The 25,273-nt window shown below is 38.1% G+C and overlaps 4 protein-coding genes, 1 long non-coding RNA gene and 1 other non-coding gene across 15 annotated transcripts; 1 reads left to right on the top strand and 5 right to left on the bottom strand.

Moving 5' to 3' along the window:
- Positions 1-7: 7 nt before the first annotated feature.
- On the top strand, positions 8-7,031 carry LOC105118365 (probable starch synthase 4, chloroplastic/amyloplastic). Of its 2 annotated transcripts, none has more exons than XM_011016293.1 (16): positions 8-463; positions 618-1,151; positions 1,542-1,640; positions 1,722-1,774; positions 1,938-1,995; positions 2,470-2,552; positions 3,240-3,317; positions 3,548-3,627; positions 4,075-4,271; positions 4,365-4,439; positions 4,735-4,775; positions 4,879-4,984; positions 5,315-5,397; positions 5,710-5,783; positions 6,350-6,472; positions 6,630-7,031. In XM_011016293.1, exons 1-15 carry the CDS (start codon positions 281-283, stop codon positions 6,460-6,462), a joined length of 1,857 nt encoding a protein of 618 aa, XP_011014595.1. In that variant the 5' UTR covers positions 8-280; the 3' UTR covers positions 6,463-6,472; positions 6,630-7,031. The 2 variants fall into 2 exon arrangements, with proteins under 2 accessions (XP_011014595.1, XP_011014596.1); XM_011016294.1 differs by having other exon boundaries at positions 577-1,151.
- Positions 7,032-7,533: 502 nt separating this feature from the next.
- LOC105118366 (putative ABC transporter C family member 15) lies at positions 7,534-8,401 on the bottom strand. Of its 2 annotated transcripts, XM_011016296.1 has the most exons (3): positions 8,051-8,401; positions 7,910-7,972; positions 7,534-7,812 (listed from the first exon to the last, which is right to left on the bottom strand). In XM_011016296.1, the coding sequence occupies exons 1-3, from the start codon at positions 8,102-8,104 to the stop codon at positions 7,663-7,665; spliced, it is 267 nt and encodes an 88-aa protein (XP_011014598.1). In that variant the 5' UTR covers positions 8,105-8,401; the 3' UTR covers positions 7,534-7,662. The 2 variants fall into 2 exon arrangements, with proteins under 2 accessions (XP_011014598.1, XP_011014597.1); XM_011016295.1 differs by having other exon boundaries at positions 7,534-7,972.
- Positions 8,402-8,667: 266 nt separating this feature from the next.
- Positions 8,668-10,086, bottom strand: LOC105118364 (uncharacterized). 2 transcript variants are annotated; one of them, XR_840932.1, is made up of 3 exons: positions 9,706-10,086; positions 9,085-9,598; positions 8,668-8,980 (listed from the first exon to the last, which is right to left on the bottom strand). It is a non-coding gene; the product is annotated as an uncharacterized LOC105118364 (long non-coding RNA). The 2 variants fall into 2 exon arrangements; XR_840933.1 differs by lacking the exon at positions 8,668-8,980 and having other exon boundaries at positions 9,047-9,598.
- A 2,803-nt stretch (positions 10,087-12,889) lies between these two features.
- On the bottom strand, positions 12,890-17,981 carry LOC105118363 (uncharacterized). The gene is made up of 8 exons (XM_011016292.1): positions 17,581-17,981; positions 17,451-17,491; positions 17,179-17,377; positions 16,995-17,077; positions 16,496-16,885; positions 15,591-16,121; positions 14,466-14,678; positions 12,890-13,868 (listed from the first exon to the last, which is right to left on the bottom strand). Exons 1-8 carry the CDS (start codon positions 17,615-17,617, stop codon positions 13,443-13,445), a joined length of 1,920 nt encoding a protein of 639 aa, XP_011014594.1. The 5' UTR covers positions 17,618-17,981; the 3' UTR covers positions 12,890-13,442.
- A 43-nt stretch (positions 17,982-18,024) lies between these two features.
- TRNAI-UAU (transfer RNA isoleucine (anticodon UAU)) lies at positions 18,025-18,098 on the bottom strand. The gene has a single exon. It is a non-coding gene; the product is annotated as a tRNA-Ile (tRNA).
- A 1,183-nt stretch (positions 18,099-19,281) lies between these two features.
- On the bottom strand, positions 19,282-25,273 carry LOC105118360 (squamosa promoter-binding-like protein 12). 7 transcript variants are annotated; one of them, XR_840931.1, is made up of 8 exons: positions 25,095-25,273; positions 22,954-23,380; positions 22,762-22,804; positions 21,850-22,584; positions 21,519-21,685; positions 20,963-21,214; positions 20,360-20,759; positions 19,282-19,713 (listed from the first exon to the last, which is right to left on the bottom strand). XR_840931.1 is itself a non-coding variant. In XM_011016285.1 (8 exons), the coding sequence occupies exons 4-7, from the start codon at positions 22,500-22,502 to the stop codon at positions 20,413-20,415; spliced, it is 1,419 nt and encodes a 472-aa protein (XP_011014587.1). In that variant the 5' UTR covers positions 22,503-22,584; positions 22,762-22,804; positions 22,954-23,380; positions 25,095-25,272; the 3' UTR covers positions 19,282-19,713; positions 20,364-20,412. The 7 variants fall into 7 exon arrangements, 6 of the variants coding, with proteins under 6 accessions (XP_011014587.1, XP_011014592.1, XP_011014590.1 ...); XM_011016285.1 differs by having other exon boundaries at positions 20,364-20,759; positions 25,095-25,272; XM_011016290.1 differs by having other exon boundaries at positions 20,364-20,759; positions 20,963-21,163; positions 25,095-25,272.

Here is a 25,273-nt window from a genome sequence, read left to right as displayed (position 1 = left end):
ATAGATGTCACTTTTGAGGGTAGCAGTACTGTGATTTTTTTCACAAAATCTCCAGCACAAAACAGGACAGAAGAAGAAGAAGAAGAAGTACTGAAAAGATATTTAAGTGACCATCTTGTTGGGATCTGGAAATATACTCTGTATTCAACATTTCCACTTCTAGATTTCCTCACCTTGTTGCTTTTTCTTTCCCTCTTTATGCGCCTATAACATTTGATAGGCAAAAAAGGGTTTCTGTCTCATAACAGATTCTTGCTTCTTGTTGCTGACTGTCCATGAAATGATAATGGAGAATGCATTAGCAGGTAAGTTTCTTAAGCCATGCTTCCATTTGAATTCAAGAAAAGCAACATTGGTACTGCAGAAAAGGAAGGGAATTGGCACCTCCCACAAGTTCTGCTATCCTTCCAAATTCAAGATTCATCCCCTTGTTTCTCATCCCCTTCATGTCCCCAATTTAGAGGTACGACTCTTCCAATCTTTAGCTTTTCGTGTATAGTTTGTACTTTAAACACATAGAAGTTTCAAAATTTCATGCAAGAATTGGGATCTTTAGGATGCCTGTTCTTGAAACAGAGTTGAAATCAATTGAAACTGAGTTCTACTATTTGCTGCAGGCGGGTGGTGTTGAAATACAAGAAAGTAGTTATGCAGGTTTAGTTTCTGATCAAGAAATTGTCTGGCCTTCTCCCGATGATGAAATCCCATTTTGGAAGAGGGATTTCCCTTCATGGAATGTGAGTCCAGAAGTGCCATATGAAAGTTCTGTCAAGGATTCTGATCTTATGCACATAATTCATGTCACAGCTGAGATGGCACCAATAGCTAAAGTTGGTGGACTTGGTGATGTTGTTACTGGACTTGCTCGAGCAAGTCTTTCTCGTGGCCATACAGTGGATATAGTGCTCCCCTTCTATGAGTGCATTCAGAAGCAGCAAATCAGTGACTTGGCATTGATCAGTACTTATGATTCTTATCATGATGGGAATTGGATTCCTACTAATGCCTATCGTGGAGTTGTTTCGGGCATTCCAGTCATATTTATTGAGCCATCAAATGAATTCTTCAAGGGGCAACAAGTATACGGCGGTTCATATAATGAGCTAGAGGCTTATTTGTTTTTTAGCCGTGCTTGCCTTGAATGGATGCAGGTTTGTAGGTTGATCCTCAATATGATCTTGGTTTTTCCTTTGACTTGACTTCCGATTCTTAGAAGTTCGAGTAAGCTTACACTAAATTGGAAATAGAAGGTTGAGGGATCAAGGGTTAGAGTTTGTATAACTAAAACATGCTCAGACTATAAAGAACATATATGATTTACAACTTGCAGTTGTTTTTTAAGTCATTGACATAATGTTGAAGAAAATTACACCAGCATCTGCACTTACCCCTTCAGCTTCAAAAGTTCGCGTAATTTTGTCACTCCATTTCTGTTCAGCATCTTTTGCAGACCTATGTTTCCCAGTTCATATCATTGTTATCCTTTGGTCCTTAACAAGCTCTTTTTTTGAAATTTCTGACAAGATAGAATATGGTGACAGGTAACAGGTGCTCAGCCTGACATTATCCATGTCCATGAATGGCAAATAGGTGCTTTGCCCCTGCTTTACTGGGATATGTATCAATATCTTTCACTGAAGGTATTTACTCTTCTTATTAGTAACTCTTCAGAATTTAAAGCTCTGATTTAGTGTCAGTGATGTCAAAATTGTACTTTCTAGAAACCACGGATTGTATTAACTATACATAACATGGAGCATTTTGGAGAGTGCCGGTAAGTTATTATTTTCCTGTCTTTTGTACCGTCTTAAGATTAAATTTCTCACAGCCTGTTCAATAGTATCAGTTGCTCACTATATGGGCCTTTTGGTGTGTTAATCCTAGCAGATCAAATTGAACATTGCATAAAAAAAATTGTGGTTTCTTTGCTTTGGCAGCCAAGAGCAACTCAGCAAGTGTGGTCTTGATGGTTCTATGTATGCAACAGCGGAGAAGGTGTGTATTTATATATATATATATATATATAATATCTGATGCTGCGGAGACATTTTATTAACATCCTAAAAAAATTGGAATTTATATTTCCTCTGAAAGAATTAGCATGTGGCATTTATATGTCTTTTCATTAGCATTGAACACATAGAAAGATATGGCGAGGAATTAAATTCACTATATATATATATATATAGCAAATATCTGATGTTGCGGAGACATTTTATAAACATCCTAAAAAAATTGGAATTTGTATTTCCTCTGAAAGAATTAGCATGTGGCATTTATATGTCTTTTCATTAGCATTGAACACATAGAAAGATATGGCGAGGAATTAAATTCACAATCAAGATCCTTTGGGGCTCCTTTTTTTATAGGAATCTGTAGGTGGTGCATCCTTTTTCTCACCAAAAGTCATTCAATTACTAGAAATACTGCCAATCCCAAAACTTATTCTAATATCTCTCAACATGTCAGGCAGTTGATGATCGGACTATTGGCCATAATCCTGAGAGACTAAGCTTATTGAAAGGTGGAATTGTATACAGCAATGCAGTGGTGTAAGTAGTTTTGTTGTTTTGTCTGCAAAAGGTTCGTTCTTGATATTGTGTCATTTGGTCTAAAGTTGCATGTGAAGAACTGTAAATAGCCTATACCTGAAGTTGATTTTCATTCCTCGTATTGTAAAGGGTTTTGCTCTTTGGCAAACTAGTGTTGCATTACACTCATTATATTTCTTGACTTCTTATTCTAATGGATAAAGACATGTTGTCAGGCAGTCTTATTTTGTTAATTGCTTCTCTTCTCTCTTTTTTTTCATTTTATGAATATATACGCAGTTTCTTGAGAATAATTTGATGCTCCAATTAGTCGACAGTGATTGGAACTAATCAAATAGTGATCCAAGTTTGGATCACCATAAATCAACACCAAAGTGGGAAATCTGAATTTTAAAGTTATGAAAATTGAATCCTCATACTCACCGGGGTTAGAAAACATTTAAATTTGGATAAAATATACGGATTAAGAACCTTATTTAAATTCTTCATAAATTATGATTTGAATCCTGACAGAAAGTGAGTTTTAACTCCTGCATGAAATGTTTTAGATGTGAATTTATTTGTTTACATGATGCATATCACTGAATCTGATGCACCCACATTTACAACCATTACAAGCATAGAATCCAGCACTACCCTTTAAGTCTATTTTATTTCCAAGAAACTAATTTTCTTTTCAATTTCCAGTACAGTCTCGCCAACATACCTTAAGGAAACTCTCTGCTCTGGTTGGTTGGCCAGCACTCTAATGATGCATTGTGATAAGTAGGTTCCACTTTATTATAAGCAATTCATGATTTAAAACTTCTTTTTCTTAGCTGTTTATTCCTTCAGCGTAATCAAATCAACTATCTTCTCACTTTTTAGCTATAGGAACTTGTGATTCGATAACTATGCTGCAGTAAATGCCTTATTGAACATTACTAACGTTGATGCAAAATTGTCTGCCTGGTTTATGATTTTATCTATCTTCCAATGTGGGTGCAATTCTGCAGGTACTTTGGTGTTTTGAATGGGATTGACACTGCAATGTGGAACCCTGCTACTGATGTTTTCTTGCCTGCTAAGTTCCATGGTAAACTAGTGATCAACTTAAACCTCTCTCTGTTAAAACTGTCTCTATATATGTCCTTTGAAAAGAACCTGGAAGCAGTCCAATACTTTTATTGATGCAGTTTTGATGTGATACAGCTACGTCTGTAGAACCTATACTCTGTTATATTTTTTGGTTCACACAATTATTTTGTATGAACAGTCTGTCGATAACCGCAGGCTGCTTGTTTTCCAATAAATGTATCATTTTGAGATATCTTAATAAACATATAGTAGCAAAAGGAATCAATATATGAATGTTCATACATTAACTGCTTGGAAAGTGTTGTTGTCTTTCACATTCAACATCTACTTTCATCTAATTATTCAACCTGCCCTGCTTCAATTCACATCATAATCACGCAAAGTTAACATATGAATTTTAGATATTCATTCCAACTTTTACATATTGCTGTTTTGTTTCTAACAGCTCAAAAAATTGAGGGCAAGAAGTTGTGTAAATACTACGTACAAAGGGGGCTTGGTTTGGCTGCTAAAAGCATCACCAGCAGTAATCATGTGCCAGATGCAACAGTTAAGATCCCATTGGTAGTCTGTATTACTAGACTAGTTCCTCAAAAGGGTCTGCATTTGATTACTCATGCAGTTAAGCATATTGAAGAACTGGTATGACTCTCCCTCCACCCACGCTTCCTTCCCCCTCTCTCAGCTAAACATGGATTTAATGTTTCTCCTTCTATATTATTTGAGTCCATGTAGGGGGGGCAGATGATTGTCCTTGGAAAAGCTCCAGATGGTCGAGTTGAAGGGGAATTCAAACGTCTTGCAGATATGGTAATGAGCTTGAGGTTTTCAGATAACTAATGATTGGAGCCTCTCTTTTTTTTTTCCCCACACCATTTATGATATTAACACCACTTGGTATTTCATGAGCTTGATAATGAAAGAAATTGCATTTCAATAGAAGAATACAATGTGATGCTCAAAAGGCAAGATATGAGCAACTGATATAGTGAAGTTGCAGGAATGATTTACTATTTTTCTCATTTTCTTTAATCTCTCTGTAATATGGTCCTTTTTCTCATTAGCTGCTTTGCATGAATATAACAAAAACTCTTATCCTTTGCAGCATAACCAAGGTCCTAGCATCCGTATCCTTTTGATGTATAGGTAAATCATCGTAGAAGCCATAACATGCTCTTAATATTTTGAAGTGATGTATAATGTTGGGCTAGGAGTTACTGTCATGGTTGTGTCTTTCTTTGTGACACAGTGAGGAGCTGTCCCACATGCTTTATGCTGCAGCAGACATGGTGTTAGTTCCTTCCATGTATGAGCCATGTGGACTTTCTCAAATCATTGGAATGCGTTATGGATCGGTATGCATGTAGCTTTGCAAAATGATTAAAATCAACCATTGTTATCTTGATATAAAATTGTGTTACTAAAACTACTTATCAATGACTTCGCTCATTTATTGGTCATATTATTGGCAAATTCTTAAGGTACTATTCTCTGAAGATGAATGTTTACACAGTCATGAGTGTATGATTAGTAGTTTTAATTGTAATTCTGTTGGGCATATTGTGTGGTTGCTACCTTCCAGCAAGATCATTGAATGGACATACAAATGAATAGCAGATACATGGCATAAGCATAGGGAATGTAAAAAAGGGTGAAGCTCTCATCTGAAAATAATGGTTTTTCAGGTTCCAGTTGTTAGAAAGACTGGTGGCCTTGCAGACACAGTCTTTGACATGGATGACCAGTCGAACCCTGAGATTGCTAATGGGTAATTTTAATTCAATTTGTGAAATTTGATATGTTTTCAAAACCTCATATTGACACAATTTTCACCATTTTCTCCTGGACGGAAGTTTTAGGCTCTCTGGGTTTTATCTTCATAGGGAAAAATGGACCAAATACCCAAATTAATTTCTTATGGATAAATCCAAGTAGGTTTCGTGAAAATAGTGGATTGATGAAAACTTATGAACTTTTCAATATAATTTGGTGAAGAGATATTGTCTAGTGCTGGTTTACCTTATTTGGCTAGACAGTTATCCAGTGCTTTAACTTAATACTTCTGTCTTTATCTGGTCAGGTTTGTTTTTGAAGGAATTGATGAAGGATCCTTAAACTGGGCTCTAGACCGTGCATTTGCTTACTACAGAGATAGTAAGCTCTGCCTATTATAGTTCTTGCATGTTTACTCTCTCATGGATGACAGTCTTTTTTGCCATATACAATTTGCTCCAACAAGACCTCATTAGTGAGAGATACATGGCTCGTTACACTTGCTTGATAACATAATACTACTGGTAGTACTGTTATTTCATAAATCATGAAAACCATCACTAAACTGGTGAGACGAATTGTGATTGTTGGTCTTCTAGACCTATCTGTTTTAAAAATTCAGTCAATCATCATCTGTAGGGAGTATAAATTATGAAAAAATATCTCGAATTTTAGCTATGTATGTGCCTTACTAAATATCAACCCCCTTACTGCTACGTAGTTCACTCTTGCAGTTAACATTTTCTGAATATGGATTGGGTTTTGTTGATCTGCATAATTATTTCAATTTAAACATGAGTGAATGCATGCGTGCATCTTGTGATCTGACATGTAGATGTAGAGTGGTTCAGTCTTGTCAGATATTAAGATGGCATAGAGCTTCCTATCAGGTTAATGTTTTTAGCTCGAGGGTTTTGAATCTGTTGTGTCCTCGATTTGAATTGCAGAACCAGATGAGTGGAATGGCATTGTGAAGAAGGTAATCGAAATTGACAATAGCTGGAACAACACGGCTGGGAAATACATTGAAGTTTACAATTCAGTTAGAGGGAGATCTTGAAGGCACCCAGGTTAGTGATGGAATTTGTTCCAAGTTGTAAATTGCAAGATTCCCCTGATACAAATGCAAGAGCCGGGTCTAGGCCAGTAACATGCTTTCACTTTTGTTGTGGAACCTTCAATTCTTCTCTAAAGTTTTAGCACTGAAGAGTTTTTGTTTACATGAAGATGATGTACAGCGAGTAGGATCTTGAAGGCACCCAGGTCAGTGATGGCATTCGTTCCAAGTTGTAAATTGCTAGATTCCCCTGATACAAATGCAAGAGCTGGATCTAGGCCAGTAACACGCTTTCACTTGTGTTGTGGAACCTTCAATTCTGCTCTAAAGTTTTAGCAATGGAGAGTTTTTGTTTGCATGAAGCTGATGTACAGCGAGTAGGAAGAACAGCCTGAACAATAGACAATGAGGCAAAGAATCCACAATTACTAGCTGCTTGTACTGTTCCAGAAGGATTTTTGTAACAGTATTGAGCATACTTGCTGGTTTCATGTGTATTGACTTAACAATTTCAATTTCAACAAAATTTGGAATGGGAAAAGATGCTAGTGCTGCTGCACCCTATAAGTTAACCATTGGTAGTTTACATGTCATTATAGGCAATCAACTTTAAGAATAAGATAGACTGATGCCTCAGTAGATTGCAAAATTAGTTTTTAAAAAAAATCATATCACTAGCCCCAGGATTTTCTGCTGTTAAATGTCAGAAATAAAAAGACATCCAAATAAAAAACAACACAGCATTGCCATGATCAGCTTCTCATAAATTGAACATCCAACAACTGCCTTGAATGTAGCATTACAGATCAGTAAAGAATAGCTGCTGGCAGGCATCCAGTAAATATTGTTGTGTTGGAACTTCTGAAGAATAGAGAGAGCTGCCGCAGTAGGCCAATATGTTTTCTGCATGTTTTACTGTTGCCTCGTATCCGAATATATGATGCTAATTATTTGATGAGCTTATGTTGAGTTCTTCCATCAAATTTGAGAAGCTGAAGTGCTATCGGTGAGTAACTAAGGAAAGAACATTCGAGGACATTTATCTGCATAGTTATAGAAAGAAAAAAAAAATGTGTTTAAACATGAATTTTATTCTCATCAATATTGATTGATGAGTTCTATTCTTTACCATCATCTAGAACTAGAATGAGGTCACTCTTGATAACAGTGGTTATCCGATGAGCAACATTGATGACTGCGCATTCATTGGTTTCTTTCTGCAATGTTTAATGATACTGTCAGTTGCTGAATCGATCGATGCAGTAGACTCATCAAGAACAAGAATTTTTTTCTTGTGCAATAGTGTTCTTGCGAGGCAAAAGCCTGGACTCCAGTTTTCACCCTCTTCAGAAACTGCATCATTTTTCAGAATTGTAACAACTAAATGAAGCAAAATGGACAGTTCTAGAAAAATGAGTGCTGCTAATCTGTGCTTTTCTGTATTGTTTACCTTGGACATCAAAATATTCTGATCTTGTCTTGCTATCCCATCCAAATGGCAATGTCTAAGAACCTGAAAAAATATCAGAAGCTTTTGATGAGAACATGATTATAGTTCATTGATATAAGGAGGAAGATTTCAGATTCTTACTTCACAGAATTCCTCATTGTTGTGATGTTGCACAGGATCCAGATTATTCCTCATGGTTCCCTGGAAGTGTTGGGTCCAGAGGTATTATGCTTATGGTGGATCTTAAATGATACAATCCGACTGAAGTTATATCTAGTCTATCAATTGTATGTCCTTATGAGGGCTCAACCAGCGGAATAGAGCTTGAATTAGAGTTGATTTTCCACTTCCAGTTTTTCCCACAATTCCCATTTTCTTCTGTCCAGGTAAAGTGTAATTTGTTCTCTCGAGAACTGGTGGGAGAGCAGGGTCATAATGTATGTCAGTAAAGTGGAGACAAATAATGTCTCATCTCTATTATATTATCTCTATTATATGTAAGTTATATGCAAGTGAGGATAATTAATCTTCTAGTTAATACATGACAAAGGTTTAATTTAAGACATATATCATCGCATAATTTATGACCTTTACTCTCAGCCTGTTTATGACCTTTACTCTCAGCCTGGTATATATATATATACTCAGTGAAGAGCTGTGTGTGTAAAAAGTACAGAGAGAAGAAGATAAAAAAAGCTTGAGTGAAAGTGAATTGAGTAGAGAAGTTTTCTCTTTCTCATTGTTTGTATTGTTTCCTTGATAAATTAATATAAATCAGTAATTCTGTGAAGTAGATATATTATCAAACCATGTAAATTTATGTCTTTAATATCTGAAATGACCCAACATAACACACTTCGAGGTTTTTAATTTCCATGTAACCAGTCTCTGGCCATTTCGGTTCTGGACTTCAATCTTTAAGGGCAGAAGGTGCCTCGCTTGGTATGCAACTAAACAGAATTATTCTCTCGACCGAGATCATCTTGTTCTCGACACTGCACACATTCCACATAACCCAAGCTTGTAGAATATTAATCTTCAGACCATAGGTGACAGCAAGTCCTGCCAAGCCTGAAATAAGATCGGCTCCATTTTAGTTAGGCAATTTCATGTTTCCAGGGTTCATGCAAGTATAAAGCATCAAGAACAGCTTAACTATCATAGAATGTGCTTACTGCGGTTAGTGCCTGAGCCTGACAGAGTCACTAAGATCATAAGAACAACGAAGAAGCCAAGATTTAATAGAAAGTTTATCCTAACACAGAACCATTCCATTGTCGTGGAATTGTGTAAACTAATGCGTGAAAAATCATCAACCAGGCCAAGGTTTTTGGTGTAGAGTTTTTCATCCTTGTTGAAGCAGCGGATAGGCACTACCCAGCAATTGTTTCCGAGAAGTGGTGCAGAAGTGGAGCCTTTTGAATTCAAACCATCCTAGCCAGTTCTCTGGCAGTTTTAATGCAATAAGCCTGCACAGAACTTTGAAAAAATTCAGCGCCTAGTAACTACATACATGTTTTGAGGAAGAAACAGATTATCGTGCTGCACATATATTTATGTGAGACTGCTGGCTATTCATGCCACCTGTGACATGAGGGCGATGACACTGACAAGCTGAATAAGAGCAAACACTAATCCAGCTATTCTGTAAGATACATCAAAGTCGACAGTAGCTTGGTCTGTAGAAGACTGCAGTGAAAGCAAGGATAAAAGTACCAGAATATAGATAAGATAAGGAACTAGACTTCAATCAGGAAAAACGCAAATACAAAACAGTGCTGGGCGAAAGGACTAACCTCGACAAGGATTTAACTTGAAGTAGTGTCGAAAAATGACATAGGAGCTTGAAGAATCGATGTTATTAGGACATTGAAGAGATGATGATAAGTATTAAAGGTGATGAATGTTAACAGAAGTGCTCTTGCCAATACAAAAACAGAGCTCCCACCAGAAATTAAAGAAAAGATCTCGCCATCAGTTGCTTTTCGCTGACCCTGCCCTCTTTCTTGGTTTCCCACGCAATCCTATAATTGCTTCCCATTTGCAGTGCTTGGAAGAAAATATGAAAAGTAGAAGAAATGAATATATTGCTGCGTTCAGAGGAGGGTCAAAACTAGAGTCCAGGGCAAAGACAACTCATTTGTCTGGCAAGGGTACTGCTGCATAAAAGTTAAGTTCTTGTTCAGTAACATAAATTTTAGTGTTATTAAAAATTTACATGATTATTAATTTTAAAATCTGTTAAAATAATTAAGATATGTATAAGCTGCTCAAACATTCATGATAATCTAAAAAAATCTTGTTTTGGATGAGGCCACTGCATCCATTGATATGGCAACTGATAATATCATTCAGCAAACAATGAGAAATGAAACAAATGGTTCCTACCATCAGCAAGTCACTGTAGACACATAGACAGCAATATTATTTGCTATTCTTTTTTAAAAAAAAAAAATTAGATTCACTTTTTTTTTTTTACCCAAAAAATCTATAACATGCTCTAACCACCTTAAATCCATACATAAACTCAAAACAAATATGTTTGAAACTCTTTTTACTAAATAAATTTTTTAATGTTAAAATTAACTATTTTGATGTTTAGAATTGGTGTTAACAGTGAATTTATTTTTTTATTGTTGAAATTCATTGATTTTATTTTTATTCTTTCAAATCACTGACTGAAAAATAAAAAAAAATAATAAAATTTTAGACTAATCACACTTTTTTGGAAATTCTAAAATTTAGAGATTGATATTTATAATTTGTATGTGTGTGTGTATGTATATGTATATATTATTTAATAAATAAATCATAACATATTGATTCTCATCCTATCCACCTCTTGACCAGACATCATCCAAGTTTTTTTTCTAACCGGATGGGAGACAACTAAGAGTAAGTTTGCTGGCCGCACAAACAAAGAGCGACTAATTAGTGGCGAGGCATAAGAGTTGGCTTTAGGAGCACCATCTTCCGGTCAGTCACCATCATGTGTAATTAATAAATAGAGACATGCCATCTGCGACGAGACAGACCGAGCAATAAACTGATTAGTCTCTTGGTAACAAGAGGAGTACTGTTACAGTGTTAAATGTGCACTGGGTGCACACCTAAGGCATGATGTCCAATACCAGGCCTAAGGGTGCTGACAGTCATACCAACGATGGGATAAATTAGCAGCGCAGATTTATGCGGCTATAAGTTTGTCAAAGGAAAAATCAGCAACACAGAATGCTGGGCTTGACGATGGAATGTCCAAGCCAGAATGGCAGACTCATCAGTGGCATAGGCTGGTGAGAACTGGGGCTGTCGAGAAATGTGGGGTAGCGCAGGATGTTGACAAACATAGGCTTGGCGATGGAATGTTCAAGCCAGACAAGGAAACTCGTCAGGGGCATAGGCTGGCGAGAACTGGGGCTGTCGAGGAATGCAGCAGCATAGATTGGTGAGGAATATGGGCTTGGCGATGGAATGTCCAAGCTAGACAGGAAAACTCATCTGGGACATGGGCTGACGAGAATTGGGGCTGTCAAGGAATTCAACAGCGCAGACACTGGGAGCCTGCGCGCAGATGGGAATTCGGCAGCGCAAGATTTGGCTAGCTTGCACGCAGATGCGAATGCGGCAGTGCAGACATTGGGGCCTGCACGCAGTTGCGAATTCGACAGCGAAGGAATTGGGGCCTGCACGCAGATGCAAATTCGACAGCGCAGGAATTGGGGCCTGCACGCAAAAGCGAATTTGGCAACGCAAGATTGGGGCCTGCACGCAGTTGCGAATTCGGCAGCGCAGGATTTGGGGCCTGCACGCAGAAGCGAATTGGGCAGTGCAAGATTAGGCAACTTGCACGTAGATGTGCATTCGGCAGCGCAGACATGGGAGTCTGCACGCAGATGTGGATTTGGCATCGCAGTATTTGGCGACCTGTTACCCAGGGTGCGCACTCGGCAGCGCACAAGAGCTTGCGCAAGTCAGGGGCTTGACTTGGCAAGATAAAAAACTTGGACAAAGGACTGTCCAAGGCATGTGGGTGATTTAGCAGCAGATGAAGTTAGAGCTGGCAAATAAGGCTGCCAGGCAAGCATGCAGAAAGTGGGAGCATAACTGGGGTGTTTCCAAGTTGTTGAAATCATGAAGCACATGGGGGAGGAAGTTCTCCACTATGTCCTGGAAATAGGGATATGGGTGAGCCACAAATGATCATGGAGATCATAGGGGCGTAAGTGCCTATTATGTCCTAAAATATGGGGATCATGGAGGTGCCCTGCAGCTCACATACTTGGCTATAAATGGTGATGGTAATTCTTTGTTGTATAGGGAGAATACATAGAGAATAGAATGCATAGAGAGGAAATAACGTATGTAAACTTATTGGTGTAGCATGCGTATTATGTGCATAGCACACGTTGTGTAATCCTTTGTTGATGAGATAAATAAAGGTTGAGAGGTATTCTTGTATTCTCAGTGTGCTTGGTGTGCTTGGTTAAGAGCAATTCTACTTGTGTATTCCGCTTGTCTTTAACATGGGAAAGTGGGGAAACCTCTCAGGTGAGGGAAACACTTAGTTAATAGGCAAACACGAGTGGATAGACGAGGAAAGGCTGAGTCTAGCGAGGGACTAGGCTGCCGCACGGGTTTATTCGCGTAGCGAAAAATTACCCCGTGACAAGTACCATCACGGCATTTCCAGGTCAAGTGGCCATCAATGATGAAAGAGGATTCTTCAACTGCACAATAAAATAGAGAATGAGCTCTTAAACAAGGCAATACAAGCCCTTCTTTGCAGCCATTTTTTGTCCTCCTTTCGTGTGCTTAAACTTGTTGCAGAAACCTTAAACAATCTCTCTTGCTATTTGCAAATTGTAATGCATGTGGTTACCCACCTCCACTTCCAACCTAAAACATGGACTGCCAACAAGGTAACACCGTGACAGATGAAGGAACAAATGCTCAAAGTATTAAACATACAACAGCACAAAAGGAGGGCAATTATTCGAAGGAATTGTATTGAGGGAAATTGTTGAATTTTCTCTCTTTTTTATTAAACTCTTCTTATCACTATTTTGCCTCCATAATGGTAACATTACAAACCTTCTAATAGCCAAATGCTCTCTGGAAAATCAGTAGAAAGAGAAACCAGGATTAAATTCAAATTGGGCATCAACTACATAGTATACAAAATCTACTCCTCCTACTTTACACTGCCATCCCAATGACTTTCACCACCTCACCAATCACCATTGTCTTCCCCGTTCAAAATAACCCAGACAAAAAAAAAAAAAAAAAAAGCACCTTGACCACATTAACTTCCCTCAATTGTCCGTAAAGATCAAAAAACAAAAACCAGCTTGTTACTTTTTGTCGTCAGGCTACTCAGATGCCCAATACACCACCCCACATGTCAGTGAGCAAAGAATCTATAAAACTTTTAAGAGGGGTTTGCTCCGTCAGGGACCAGCAATCCAGCGATTCTGGCAACTACAACTAACAGCTCCTATCTGTCAACTTAACTGTGGTCATCATCCCAACAGGCTTAATCCTGGTATTTGTGGCTGCCCTCTTTCGACTTTAAAGCAGGAGACAAGTCATGGTTGTTGGAATCTTCGACTTTTGAAACCTCAATGTTTGAATCATTAGCGAGTTCCGCAGAAGTATTGCAATTAATGGCCGGTAAAACCTCCACACCAGGTCTTAAACTAACAACCTCTTCTCTGGCAGCCAGTTCTTTATTAACATCATCCAACTGGAGAGATTGCACAAAACTATCAGATATTTGATTTATGGTATCATCAGCAAGCAAACCTGGACCAGCTACTTTCAAACTAGGTTGCTGTCTGGCCTTCCTTTCCTTCAAAGCTCTCTCACATTGATCATAAAATCCAAAATCATCGATGATAGATGTAGGTGCATCATAATCCTTGAAAATTTTCAACATCTCAATACCCTGTTCTAGTTTCACCTGAGTATTTCAGCAAAAAGGGAGAGAGAAATGAAACAACCCATTAGGCCAAAAGAACTAATCAATAAAAGGAGTTGAAGCCAAAAGAAAATTGGCAAAAAAGATGCTTGACCAGAAAAATTCATCTTGATTGAATGGTATATGCAAATAAGGCTAAACACAGATTCAAAAGGGATAATGAGATTAGCAAAAGCTTAGATGATGTCTGATTCACGAGAAATATGTCAGCAGCTGGAAGTAGATATAAATTAGGACCGGCAAGAATGTAATGAAGTTATAAACACTAAAAATTATCCTTTCAGATCATAAGCAACTAGGCACAACACTCTAGCATCTCCTATTCAAAGAAATAGTACAGACAGCCCAGGACAATTCAACACCAAAAAAGAAAATAGATTGCTGTGCTTTTTGGATCACCAGACCACTCCACTCAGCATAGAAAATCATTTTGAAACCTGAGTAATTGTCCTATGTTTCATTACAGAAATAACGAATCAAGAGAAGGATCCCTCCATTCTAGACACTAAGTCCAAAATAAAATAATATCAATAATAATAAAAGAGGAGAAATGTTGATAATTTTTTTTTATAGCTTTACCTCTTGTGAATCTCGACTATGAGTAACAGGCTTGTTATCATTGTTTTCAAGTAGTATGTGCCGGAAACGACTGTTGGGAACATCTTTGATAATATGCCACTGGACTGGGAACTGGCCATTCCATCTATCTTGCTGCCAATAATCAGCATCCTTCTCAAAATCTACAGGTCCAACCATTTCCGCTACTCCACAGAACTGTCCACTTGCATTGACCTGCACAAAGAGAGAAACAAATCCAAGACCATTAATAAACCAAAAATAAAAATTATATTTCAGAGCAAGAGACAATTTAAAATAACACGCAAGTACGCAGGTTTCAGAAACAACTTGCTCACTAAAATGATTCTGATGTCCTTCAAAAAGTAGAAAATAACAAGATGCAGCAGGAGCAGGAATCTCCAAAAAGACTCTTACAGAATCCAGTCGACAAGTTAGAAACCAGCCAACATGAACCCATAGACCATGATCACCAAAATTTAGAATTTAACCCAATATAAGATACAGAAGAAGGACAACTTTACAAGGAATAGCAAGAAGCAAATCTAAGCATGATGGAAGTGATTCAGTTGAATAGAAAAAAAGATGCATGAAATAAACAGCTTCAAATAATACAAGCACAAGACGTCAGCATGAGACCTTCAACATCTGGCTAGTTCCATGTTAACTTTTACATATATAGGTCTGTATTCAAGAAACAACTACCACTTCCTTTAAACTGACTAGCACCTCAAAGCATAAAAATCAGTGATCACCTGCTTATTCAACTGACTTCTACTGCCAAACAATAAAAGAAAAGACATTGTGAACAAAGGTCTGTGGCCTTCTGCTGGCTTCTAAAACAAATACAAACTCAATCCAAAAGTAAAATCTCAAACATAAAAGCAGCAGAATTAATGCCCAGATCAAAGAGGATGCCCTTTACTATCCATAGATAGCTCGATCCAAGCTAACATATTCAACCATCATAGATAGCTCGATCCAAGCTAAAATATTCAACCATTTATTACAATTGAATAAACTCTAAAAGCATTAGCTTCAACCAGGTTCCCAGTAATCACATTGCCCCTAATATTGATGATAATGGAAAGCAAAGCATTAAAATGATGTCAAGTTACACTAACATACCGAAAACAAGAGAAAGACTGGACAGTTTCCCTCCTTTTCCTTTGCTTCACGATACGCTGCATCAATTTTTTTGTTCCCATGTGGCGTGCTTGCCCAAATACTATATTTAATACTTTTATGAACATTATCCTCACTGAAAGACTTGATTATGAAGAACTTGGCATTCTTGTAATCAGTGACAAAAACTGGCCGGTTATATAAATCAAGCTGAACCCCAGAGCTAGCAGAATTGCCTTCGCTTTTACCAGAGGAGGAAAGCTGTTCAGTGGTGTTCTTGCCCTTAAGCTTTGAAGCCCTTGGTCCTCGATTACGGTCAAAACCAAGCGGATCATTAGAAGAATAAATTGAACCCTGATCTCTCTCTCTTCTCCTACCCTTATCAAATCCAACTTGTGTCCGGTCATTAGCCCCTGCATAAGAAATTGAACCACCACCAAAACCAGTGCTCTGATAAGAGCCACCATGCGAGTAATGTCCAACAGAAGATGTTGATGTATATCCATATCCATGCAATGGTCTTTGCCGATAACCCTGGAACCATTTAAAAAAAAATTAGAAGCTCTTTATCAAACACCAAAGAGTCAGACAAGAAGCTGCTAGTTAAGAACAAGGACAAGCATGCAAGAAGACTTACTAGAACTAATCTTAACCCCTTGTTCTAAGCAGGTAACTTAACAACTTCTAGTAATCATGATGTGTCAAGATCTTGAACAAAATTTACTTCAAAACTCTTAATAAAAGTCAACGGGTTTTTTTGGGTTTAGAAACTTGTGCATCAATTCTGAAGAAACTAAATGGCAGTAGTGACAAGCAAGGAAAACAAGCAGAAGAGGTGAATAAGAAAAAGAACTCAAAACTTTAGGAAATCCTAGATTTTGCAATAGCTGGGACAAGATAAAACAAACCTGTGCAGCATGGTGCTCATATGGCCCAAGTATGCCCACTGGTTGAGGATAAGCAGATGCAGATGTTAAAGAACCAGAGCCAGGAGCCCCAGGCACATTCCCCCCACCAAATGACCCATACTGTACCATGTAACCTGATCCTAGTCCAAAAAAGGAGTTCTCACCATTGCTTTCCGATGATGTTAGCTCTGATGAGCCTAGAGGACCTGACGATGGCATATTTGGATTGTAAAATGGTGAAAATGGAATCTGCTGTGGAGAGTATAGCTGGCCATCTAGTACTATAGGAGTTAGAGGTGTAGCAACTGGAGAATATTGGCCGTATCCCATATCAGGATTAAAGCCATATCCAGAATGAAACGTAAGAGATTGATTATCATTGTAGATAACCTGCTCACATCCATGACACGAAGAAGAAGAAGAAACAACAGAATTATTCGTTCAAAACAACGGAAACAGAATTCTACAAAAATCCGAAATTGAAAGGAAACGTTCTCACCGATGATAAATGCAATCCATCGGCCGCATTAAGATGATGATGTGGAGAATACCCATCCCAAACACCAGTGCCATGGCCATAACCTAAATAAGCAAAAACCACTCGCAACACTCTAATCAATATTCTGACAAATACAGCTCATTCTTAACCATGAACAATACAACAGGGAAGGCAGCTAACTAACCGGCACAAGGTGGTGGCATTGCCTGGTCATGCGAGGAATAATCATAAACATTGAACTGCAGCGGCGGCGGCGGCGGCGGAACAATACTAAGATCCGGAGGAGGAGGTGCAGTCAAAGAAGATTGGGGGCGTTTTATAATGGCTGATTCCGCAGAAGGAGGATTGGCTGAAACAATCCTCTCATCATCCGCCGAGAGCGACTAATAAATAAATTACTCATAGATAAGGTATAAGAAAAAAAAATCCCGGTAATTATTAATTAAAAAAAACTACCTGGTCCATAGCAGAATTATGGCGATTAGTAAGTGTTTCTCCTGCAAAAGAGATTATTAACAAACTCGGCTATTTTCAAAAAAAGAAAGAAAAAGGCATGAAATAAGTAAAGAGAGAGGGAGATAGGTACCAGGCGGGGGTGAAAGACGATGTTGATTCTCGTCCATGGATTTTGAATTTGAATTTGAGAGAAAGAGAGAGGAGATCTAGGGATGGCTGAATTTTGTATTAAGGAAAAAGGACGAAATTAATATAGGAATAATTAATTAATTAATTAGGAGTTGATTTGGATTTGGAATTGGAATTAAAATATTTTTGAGTTTGAGAGGGAAAGGGAAACCATCGTATAAGGAAGAGGAAGGAGGGTTTAGGGTTTTTTTATTCATATATGACTAAGGAGCGCTCTATCTTCCCGTCCGCCGTGGAGGTGGCGGTGGCGGAATACGCTCACCTGCAAACGAGGCGAGGAAAGACAATAGCTGGACCAAATACTGTATAGTATGGGTGGGGATACCATACCACTCTTTTCAATTTCTTAATCGAAAATTAAATTTCTTAAAAATATAAGATATGTTGGTCCCGGCGGGGCTCGAACCCGCGACCTTCGGCTCATAAGACCAACGCTCTAACCAACTGAGCTACGGGACCGTTCAGCTATGGCACTGTCAATTATAAAATATATTCTAGGCCCTGTCCTAAAATGATACTCACTATGCCAATCCGCTGAACAATTGTTTTTGTTGCAGCAGAAAATTAAGGTTACAAATGATGGTAAAATCACTGCCGTATCTTTGAAGAAAACTGCAGTGATCTTCTAAGACACGTTGGTTTGACTTGATGTACCATTTTATAACAATGGAGTATGAATATCAATCCGACCAAATCAAGATGCTTGCCACTCCAACTTCATAAACTGGTTGTTGCCATTGCCACTCATTTGAATCCAGAGGGAGTGCTCCAGAGGTGGTTGTTTTCCATCCGTGCGTTTTCTGCTGAAGAAACTGGCCTATCCAATTTTGGAGTTGAGCTAGCATTTATCATTTCCTGGGTCGACATCATTGTTTGGCTTACAAGCATAAGCTGAATGCTGATCAAGAGAGGCGGATCCATGCATGATTATTCAAGCCACCTGGTTTACAGGAGAGAGCTCGTCCTCCCAGCATCTGGACAAAGAACAACTTTATTTAGGCATGCTCGAAACTAGTGGAACATTATGATCTTTATATCTTATTTATGGTGATGAATGTTTCCGGTTCTTCAAATGCTGGAGTTCCCAATGGCTGTGAAAAGCGTGCATACTCCTTCAGTGTGTGTGTGTGTGTATTGTTGGTGGTTATAATTATGCTACATACTGCTATGATTTTAATCTCATATGATACTGAAGCTGATGCTGATGATGCTTATGACGAGGCCATTTCTGAGCTGTAGGGTCTGGATCCTCTTCAGTTAGAGTTTTCCCTCCTAGATGACCAGCAGCATGCTAGCTTGTAGGCTGTGCAGACTGATCACTATCCTTTTGTATCGTCATGTTTTAATTGGATTCTTGATTGAATATCGCCTGCTGTTTTAGATGATCACTGGAAAAACAAGTTTGATTTGACATCTCCAGCTCTTGAAGCTTAAAAAGGCTATTTCTTGAAGAACTATTGGAATATTTTTCAATTTTGCACCTATCATGTTACATTGATACTTGGGAGAACTTGTCTTGGCTTGAATATTTTTCGAAATCATTGATGTACAACTCTTACTAGACTATGGCAATTTTGCAATCTGAACTTGTTGCATCGTGCTTGTAACCCGGGAACGCTGCTCCTTGTAGATGTGGAAATGATGAATAGCTTGTCAAAGACTGATTTTATTGCCAGCAAAGCAGCCTTGTTAAAACATAACTAAATTTAGTTGAGGAGAAATGGAAATCTAACAGGGAATTAATGTTGTCGTCATCAAGCAAAGACAAAAAAATCCCTCAAACCATTCATTTTGCAGTCTGACAAGGTTACAAATGTCATGCCAATGATTACTGTCCAGATTGAGATAGGTAATAGCAAGGTTTTAGCCACATTGCAGTCCAAATGATGTTATGAGATGGTGTTTTTAGTCAAGAAAATACGGTGCAGCAGCAACTTTATTCTGGACTTCCTTTTAAACTGCGCTCTGGCAAACATTAGTTTGAACTGCAATTCTGGCAGACTTCAAATGGTTGAAAGTGCTTTTGAAACCATCCAAATGTTCGATTTTGAAAAATTGCCAGATGAAAGCAAACCTGGAAATCAGAAGATATTACTTGACTAATTGAGCATGCCGAAGTTAAGGACTTCCAATCAAATGGAGTTTAATCAATCAACATGTATCAACAAAAGGAGTTTAATCAAACATAAACTCTTCGGGACCAATGCAAGTTGAGTTGGAAAGCTATCCTCCAGTTTTTCTAGGTGTCTGTGCAAGAAAGAATGACAAGGAAACCATGATACTCGGATGGAGCCCTTTTTGGTTGAATTAGCCATTCAAGAATTGACACCTTACTCCAAGTAAAAACAGAAAACTTGCCCAGGAAAAAAGTTCAGAAAAACAAAATAGAAGGTCCTCGTTATTAACTGTATAGAACTGAACAATTGCGTGGACATTCATTCCAGAAAGCAACGATCACAATGAGAGTCATACACCATACCATCACACTATGAAAGAAGGATGATTCAGGCCCAAAAGAAGAAGAAGAAGAAAGAAGATGCACACAAAAAGTGCAAAACAATTAACTGTAGAACATCAACCAAACATGCGGATATCCATTCCAGAAAGTCAGATAGCAATGAAAGTCAAACACCATACCATGACAATATGAAAGAGGGATGATTGAACATCAGGCCCAAAAACAGATACACAAAAAATGTGCAAAATGATGATGAACATACTGACCTTAACGAGCAGTTATTTCAAAAAGGAAGAGCTGAATAATTTCCAATAATTAGCTGAATTGATTGGAATAAAAGCAGCCGGTAGCATAGGGTGCTTTGAGCAGCTGAAACTCTTGCAACTGGACGTTTCCATTGTCATGTAAATCCAATGAATGCACCCGAGACTCAAGGGATGCTTGTTCCATCCGTGCATTTTCTGATGAAGCAACTGGACAATTTTGGAGTTCAGCATTTATCATTGGCTGTGTCATGCTTGTTTGGTTTGCAAGCATCAGTTGATCCAGCGATGTGGATCCATGCTCGTTCGAGCCCCAAGAATTGGTTGACAGAAGAGAGAGAGCACGCCGAAGATCTGGTGCTACCTCAATGTTAGAAGTTAATGCAGACCCCTCGAAACCTGTTAAAAAAAAAAAAAAACAAACAAATGCAAACGCCATATTGATGTTTGATTTTGTGTAAGAAAAGGCACCAAAAAAGGGGAGTCAACTTTGGAATGTGTGAATGTTAAGAAAGTGAGCAACAACGGAAAACAAACATAAAATTCATGTTATGCCCAACCAATCTTTTCCAACAATCTTACTATTTATGAGTGAAACAAACCTTGACTAAAGACCTGGGGTGTACTTCTCTCAAAAGAGAGAATTTTATCCGAGTCTGTTGGTATTGTTGAAGCTGCATCTGGCACTTCATTGCAGGGATAGCTAAGCTGCCTATGGATGTCCCCTGCTTTTGCAGGCCTAATAAAAAAATCTCCAGCATGAGTGACTTTAAAGCCACACTCGCTTTGCCAAGTTGAATTTCCTGCCAGGAAAGGCACCCTATTCAATACAACATTCATCTGCTGTCTACCATCTGTAAGGGTATAAAAAATAGCAGCAAACCAGGCTATGATCAGGAAGAATTATAATGTAGAAGAAAATACTTTCTACTAGCAGTTATAGAGACTGAGATCTAATAATCGCTTATCATACATTGTTCACTAGGGTTCCAGATAAATAGCTATTTGATTAAAGATTTTAAAAAAAAAAACATAGAGTCAGCCAGAAGGGCAGTAAGGAGATAACCAACATTGAACCACTCATAATAACAAGCAAAGCATCAGATGCAGATAGGGATTCTTATAAGGATTTATAATGGAAAACAAGACAGCTAAAACCTTTGAAATTGAAATGACAACCATAAAATGATGATGGTGATGATGATGGCCTTGCTGAATTGAACCGGATTGCCTCAGGTTGTGGCCTCCGTCGCCTTGCATTGTGATCAGACAGACGTCTACGACAGCTTCGCTTCTTGTCATCAAACTCTGATAATTCATGGAACCTAAACAAAAATTTATTTTACAACTTAAATGCAGCATCAACACACTTGTTTAGCAGTAGATAATAACATTAGAAAGTAAAACCAAACGCAACAAAGCTAGAACCTGGAAAATAAAAACAACTAATTACTAGAATTCCCCAGAAATCAAGGTTCGAAGTACCAACCTGCTGCACTGTTGGCAAAATCGGCGTTCCATGCCAGCAACAATAACCTTTGGGCTTTTGGAATGTTTTTCACAGATTCTATGCCTGCGATGGTAATCTTTAGCTGACTTGAGATCAAGGTTGCATCCTTCCACCTGGCAACGTGGAGACTGTGTACTTGGATATGATGCCCTAGATCTCTTTGTTGTAGCAGTACAGGAAGTAGAAACAATGGATGAAGACGATGATTTGGCAGTGCTGGTTGTGCAAATGTCTTCAAAGTACATCCGTTTACCAAGCTTCAAGCCAATCACTGGTTCACCAGAGCTAGCAGAAGCACCCAGAGATGGAATATTCTCAGTACTTTCTACCCTGGTCAAGTCCTTTCTAATGATAACTCTAGGAAAACCATCTGCAGTGCTATAAGTCTTGATCCCCCCCTTCAATGAAGAGTCGACAGAGGGTGAAACTGAGCTCTTGGATGAAGAGCAATGCCACAAATCAGAGCTTGATAAACCACCACCAGACGAATATGTTATCGCTTTATCAATTGCTCCATCTCGCTCTGTCTCATGGTATGCCGATGGTACTTGTTTTGGAATGTCACTAGCCTTGGCACTTAACCCTGCTATGTTCTCCCAGTTCCCCTCAGATGCAGTGGAGTTCCAGTCCATCACAGAAATTGACCTTAAAAAACAGATTTAAGTTCTCTTCTTCCCATACAATACATATACAATCACCCGTGCACAATCACTTCTGCATGCATAAATTCAGTCTTTCAGAATCATAACTGGAGAAAGCTTCAGTGATAAACATGTAAAACATGCTGAATGAGCAGGAAACAGAGAAAGCTTAAGTGATGTGAGGAAACAGAGAAACCTTAAGTGATGTGAAACATGTAAAACGTGTGGAATGCGCAGGAAACAGTCATACCTTGCTAGTTACAGAGAGGGTTTGGCCAATGCACTACTTTGACCTAAAAAGAGAAATTAAATTACACACAAGTTGAACAAAATGAAAATTACCCTGTAATTAAGGGAAATGTGAAGGTATGATAGATGTGCAAGCAATTGATATATTTCTCAATTATTGAGATTCAGCATCTAGACTTAGGTTATGGGTTACCTTCAAGTCAAATTGCAGGGTGTTTCTTGGATCCTCTGTTTAAGCAAATATCATGTTAGGAAGGCAGTAAAAATTCACGGTTCCTTTGAGAAAAAAGATCTGGACCTTCACGCCCCAGTGTATAAGAGGCTTGCAGAAGCTAGACAGAAAAAAGGGGGAAAAAGCCAAAGAAGAACAGATGGCTTCACATAAGAAGGTCGCTTTCAGCCCATCATTCTAGTTAGATTCTTAAACTCCCTTCCCAAGAAACAAACAAGAGAAATCTAATCTGTCGAGTCATTCAAGTGGACCTTTCCCTTTCCCATCTTGGACAAGAAAATAATGCTCAGCACATTTAACCTGAGCAATGCTGCCACCAGGTTGCTAACAAAGTCACCATAGAAGCTCTAAGCTCCACCAGGTCACCCCCAAGTTACCAAACAGAATCCTAATAACCAGACATAGTGAAAAGTTTAAACCAAATCAATAGAAATTGTGCCATTTTCATAGCATCTGAACTGTTATGCAAGTTTTCTTAGTAGCTCATATCAATAAGAGCAGACCATGCAAAAGTTTAACTGAATAAAGCGAAAAGAAGCATTTATTTGAACTTTACAGCAATCACAACTATTAAAAGTATGAACCGTCTGCTTGATAAGTTCCCAAATAAGCTGAGCCGTCTGCTTGATAAGTTCCCAAATAAGCAGTCACTTTACATAAAAAATAACCTTTTTGTTATTGTAAAATAGATTCACCGTGTCAAAAGAGAAAGATGATCGGCTGCTATCTAGCTCTATATGATTACTGGTAAATTGATAATTCAACCCTGCAGCAGTTTACTGCCCTAAATAATTACTACTCTTAGCAGCAGCTGAAAGCATTCAAGTCAAAATTGTCCATTCATTGCCACCAAGGCCTCATGAATGAAGTAGACAAATAATGTCAATTTAATTTTCAAACAATAGAATGCAGCAGTATTAACTGTCTTTCTCCAATTAGCTTGACAGATAGGTTTCCCAAAGATTCACATGTTCCTGACAATTTCTCAATGCACATAAATCTGATTGAAAAGTAACTATTTCAATAAAAAAAAATTGACCATAACACGTTGCTGCATAATGGACCACTTCTTAGAAAACAAGAGAAGCATGTAGCTCCTCATATCAAGTTTTCACTTCCAAAATAAGCCATCAATTTCTTCTTTTTTAACAAATCAAAAGGCACTTGTGTAACCATTATTCTATTAGCAATGAAGAAGATAATCAAGATGATGATTCTTCAGCAAAACCATGAAGCTCTTACAAAGAAAAGAAAACATACACCAATCAATCAGAAGTCTATGCCCAAATGATAGTTTTTTTTTTTTTTCAATGGTGATGTATAATTCTCTTAACAGTCAAATTCAATATGCACAGGTTCAGAAATAATTCAAAAACTTAGGTTTTCTAAATGAATCAACATTTATTGCACCAACAATACATGTCATTGAAGGACAAAACAACAATAAACCACACAAGTAACTAACAAATCATAAATTTTGGCATCCTAAGAGTTGTATTTGTTATCTTTCTCAAGTCAGCAATTGTTTCCAAACTACCCTCGTCTGCTTATACACCTCAAGGGAGCAAACGCAGAAAGATTTACAAAATCTTTCCTTTTTGTTTTATTGTAAATCCTAAATAGTTTCCATAAGTCCCATTTTATCACTTAGCCTCATCCCACACAAGAAGCCAGCCACATCATCACATGCACTCACAGCTACATACATATACACATACATACATAAAAACACACATATACATACATACATAAAAACACACACACACACATACATCCATACATGCATTGACTCATCCTTATCTTTATAATCAACCATTCATCAATACACCTAAAAAAGAAAAAGTCCTTTCTTTAACATCCTTCCTTGGAAACTGAGCTCTTGGATTTACTTTAAGCAAAACCAAAACCACACACATTTCATTCACCTAAAAATCTACAACCCTAAACATAACAGACAAATATTTCAAATTTATAAGCAGAACCCATTTTCTCTCTCACAAAACCCATGTCAGAAACACACCCAAAGAAAAACAGTTTAGAGAGAGAGTGAGAGAGCTTTAGTTATTATAGAGAGAGAAATTTGATAAAGTTGCAGACTTTACAGTTAAAACTGAGAGAGTGAGAGCTGATGCAGCTTGACAGAAAGGGGGGGGCCTGTGAGCTGAGTTGAACCGAGTCAGGAGGCCGTGTTGTCTCAGTGAGTGACTTATGTACTAAAAGTGGAAAGAGAGAGAGGGAGAGGGAAGGGAGAAAAAGCAGTAAAGCCATAGATTTGTTACTA

Source organism: Populus euphratica, unplaced genomic scaffold (genome assembly GCF_000495115.2).
Source record: "Populus euphratica unplaced genomic scaffold, PopEup_1.0 scaffold1907.1, whole genome shotgun sequence".
Classification (NCBI taxonomy): Eukaryota; Viridiplantae; Streptophyta; class Magnoliopsida; order Malpighiales; family Salicaceae; genus Populus; species Populus euphratica.
The sequence above is the reverse complement of the archived record's forward strand: the minus strand, read 5'-3'. Positions and strand labels throughout refer to the sequence as shown.

Bases quoted from the DNA above. Each gene is read 5' to 3' on its own strand.
- LOC105118365 (XM_011016293.1), top strand. From the start codon at position 281: ATGATAATGGAGAATGCATTAGCAGGTAAGTTTCTTAAGCCATGCTTC. The intron at 464-617 runs GTACGACTCTTC...TATTTGCTGCAG, and splicing joins TTCATGTCCCCAATTTAGAG to GCGGGTGGTGTTGAAATACA. The intron at 1,775-1,937 runs GTAAGTTATTAT...TTGCTTTGGCAG, and splicing joins GAGCATTTTGGAGAGTGCCG to CCAAGAGCAACTCAGCAAGT.
- LOC105118366 (XM_011016295.1), bottom strand. From the start codon at position 8,104: ATGAGGAATAATCTGGATCCTGTGCAACATCACAACAATGAGGAATTC. The intron at 7,973-8,050 runs GTAAGAATCTGA...ATATTTTTTCAG, and splicing joins ACAATGAGGAATTCTGTGAA to GTTCTTAGACATTGCCATTT.
- LOC105118363 (XM_011016292.1), bottom strand. From the start codon at position 17,617: ATGGACGAGAATCAACATCGTCTTTCACCCCCGCCTG. The intron at 17,492-17,580 runs GTACCTATCTCC...TCTCTTTTGCAG, and splicing joins TCGTCTTTCACCCCCGCCTG to GAGAAACACTTACTAATCGC. The intron at 17,078-17,178 runs GTTAGTTAGCTG...TTGCTTATTTAG, and splicing joins AATGCCACCACCTTGTGCCG to GTTATGGCCATGGCACTGGT.
- LOC105118360 (XM_011016285.1), bottom strand. From the start codon at position 22,502: ATGGACTGGAACTCCACTGCATCTGAGGGGAACTGGGAGAACATAGCA. The intron at 21,686-21,849 runs GTTGGTACTTCG...ATTTTTGTTTAG, and splicing joins TTTTGCCAACAGTGCAGCAG to GTTCCATGAATTATCAGAGT. The intron at 20,760-20,962 runs GTTTGTTTCACT...TTTTTTTAACAG, and splicing joins ACCCCAGGTCTTTAGTCAAG to GTTTCGAGGGGTCTGCATTA.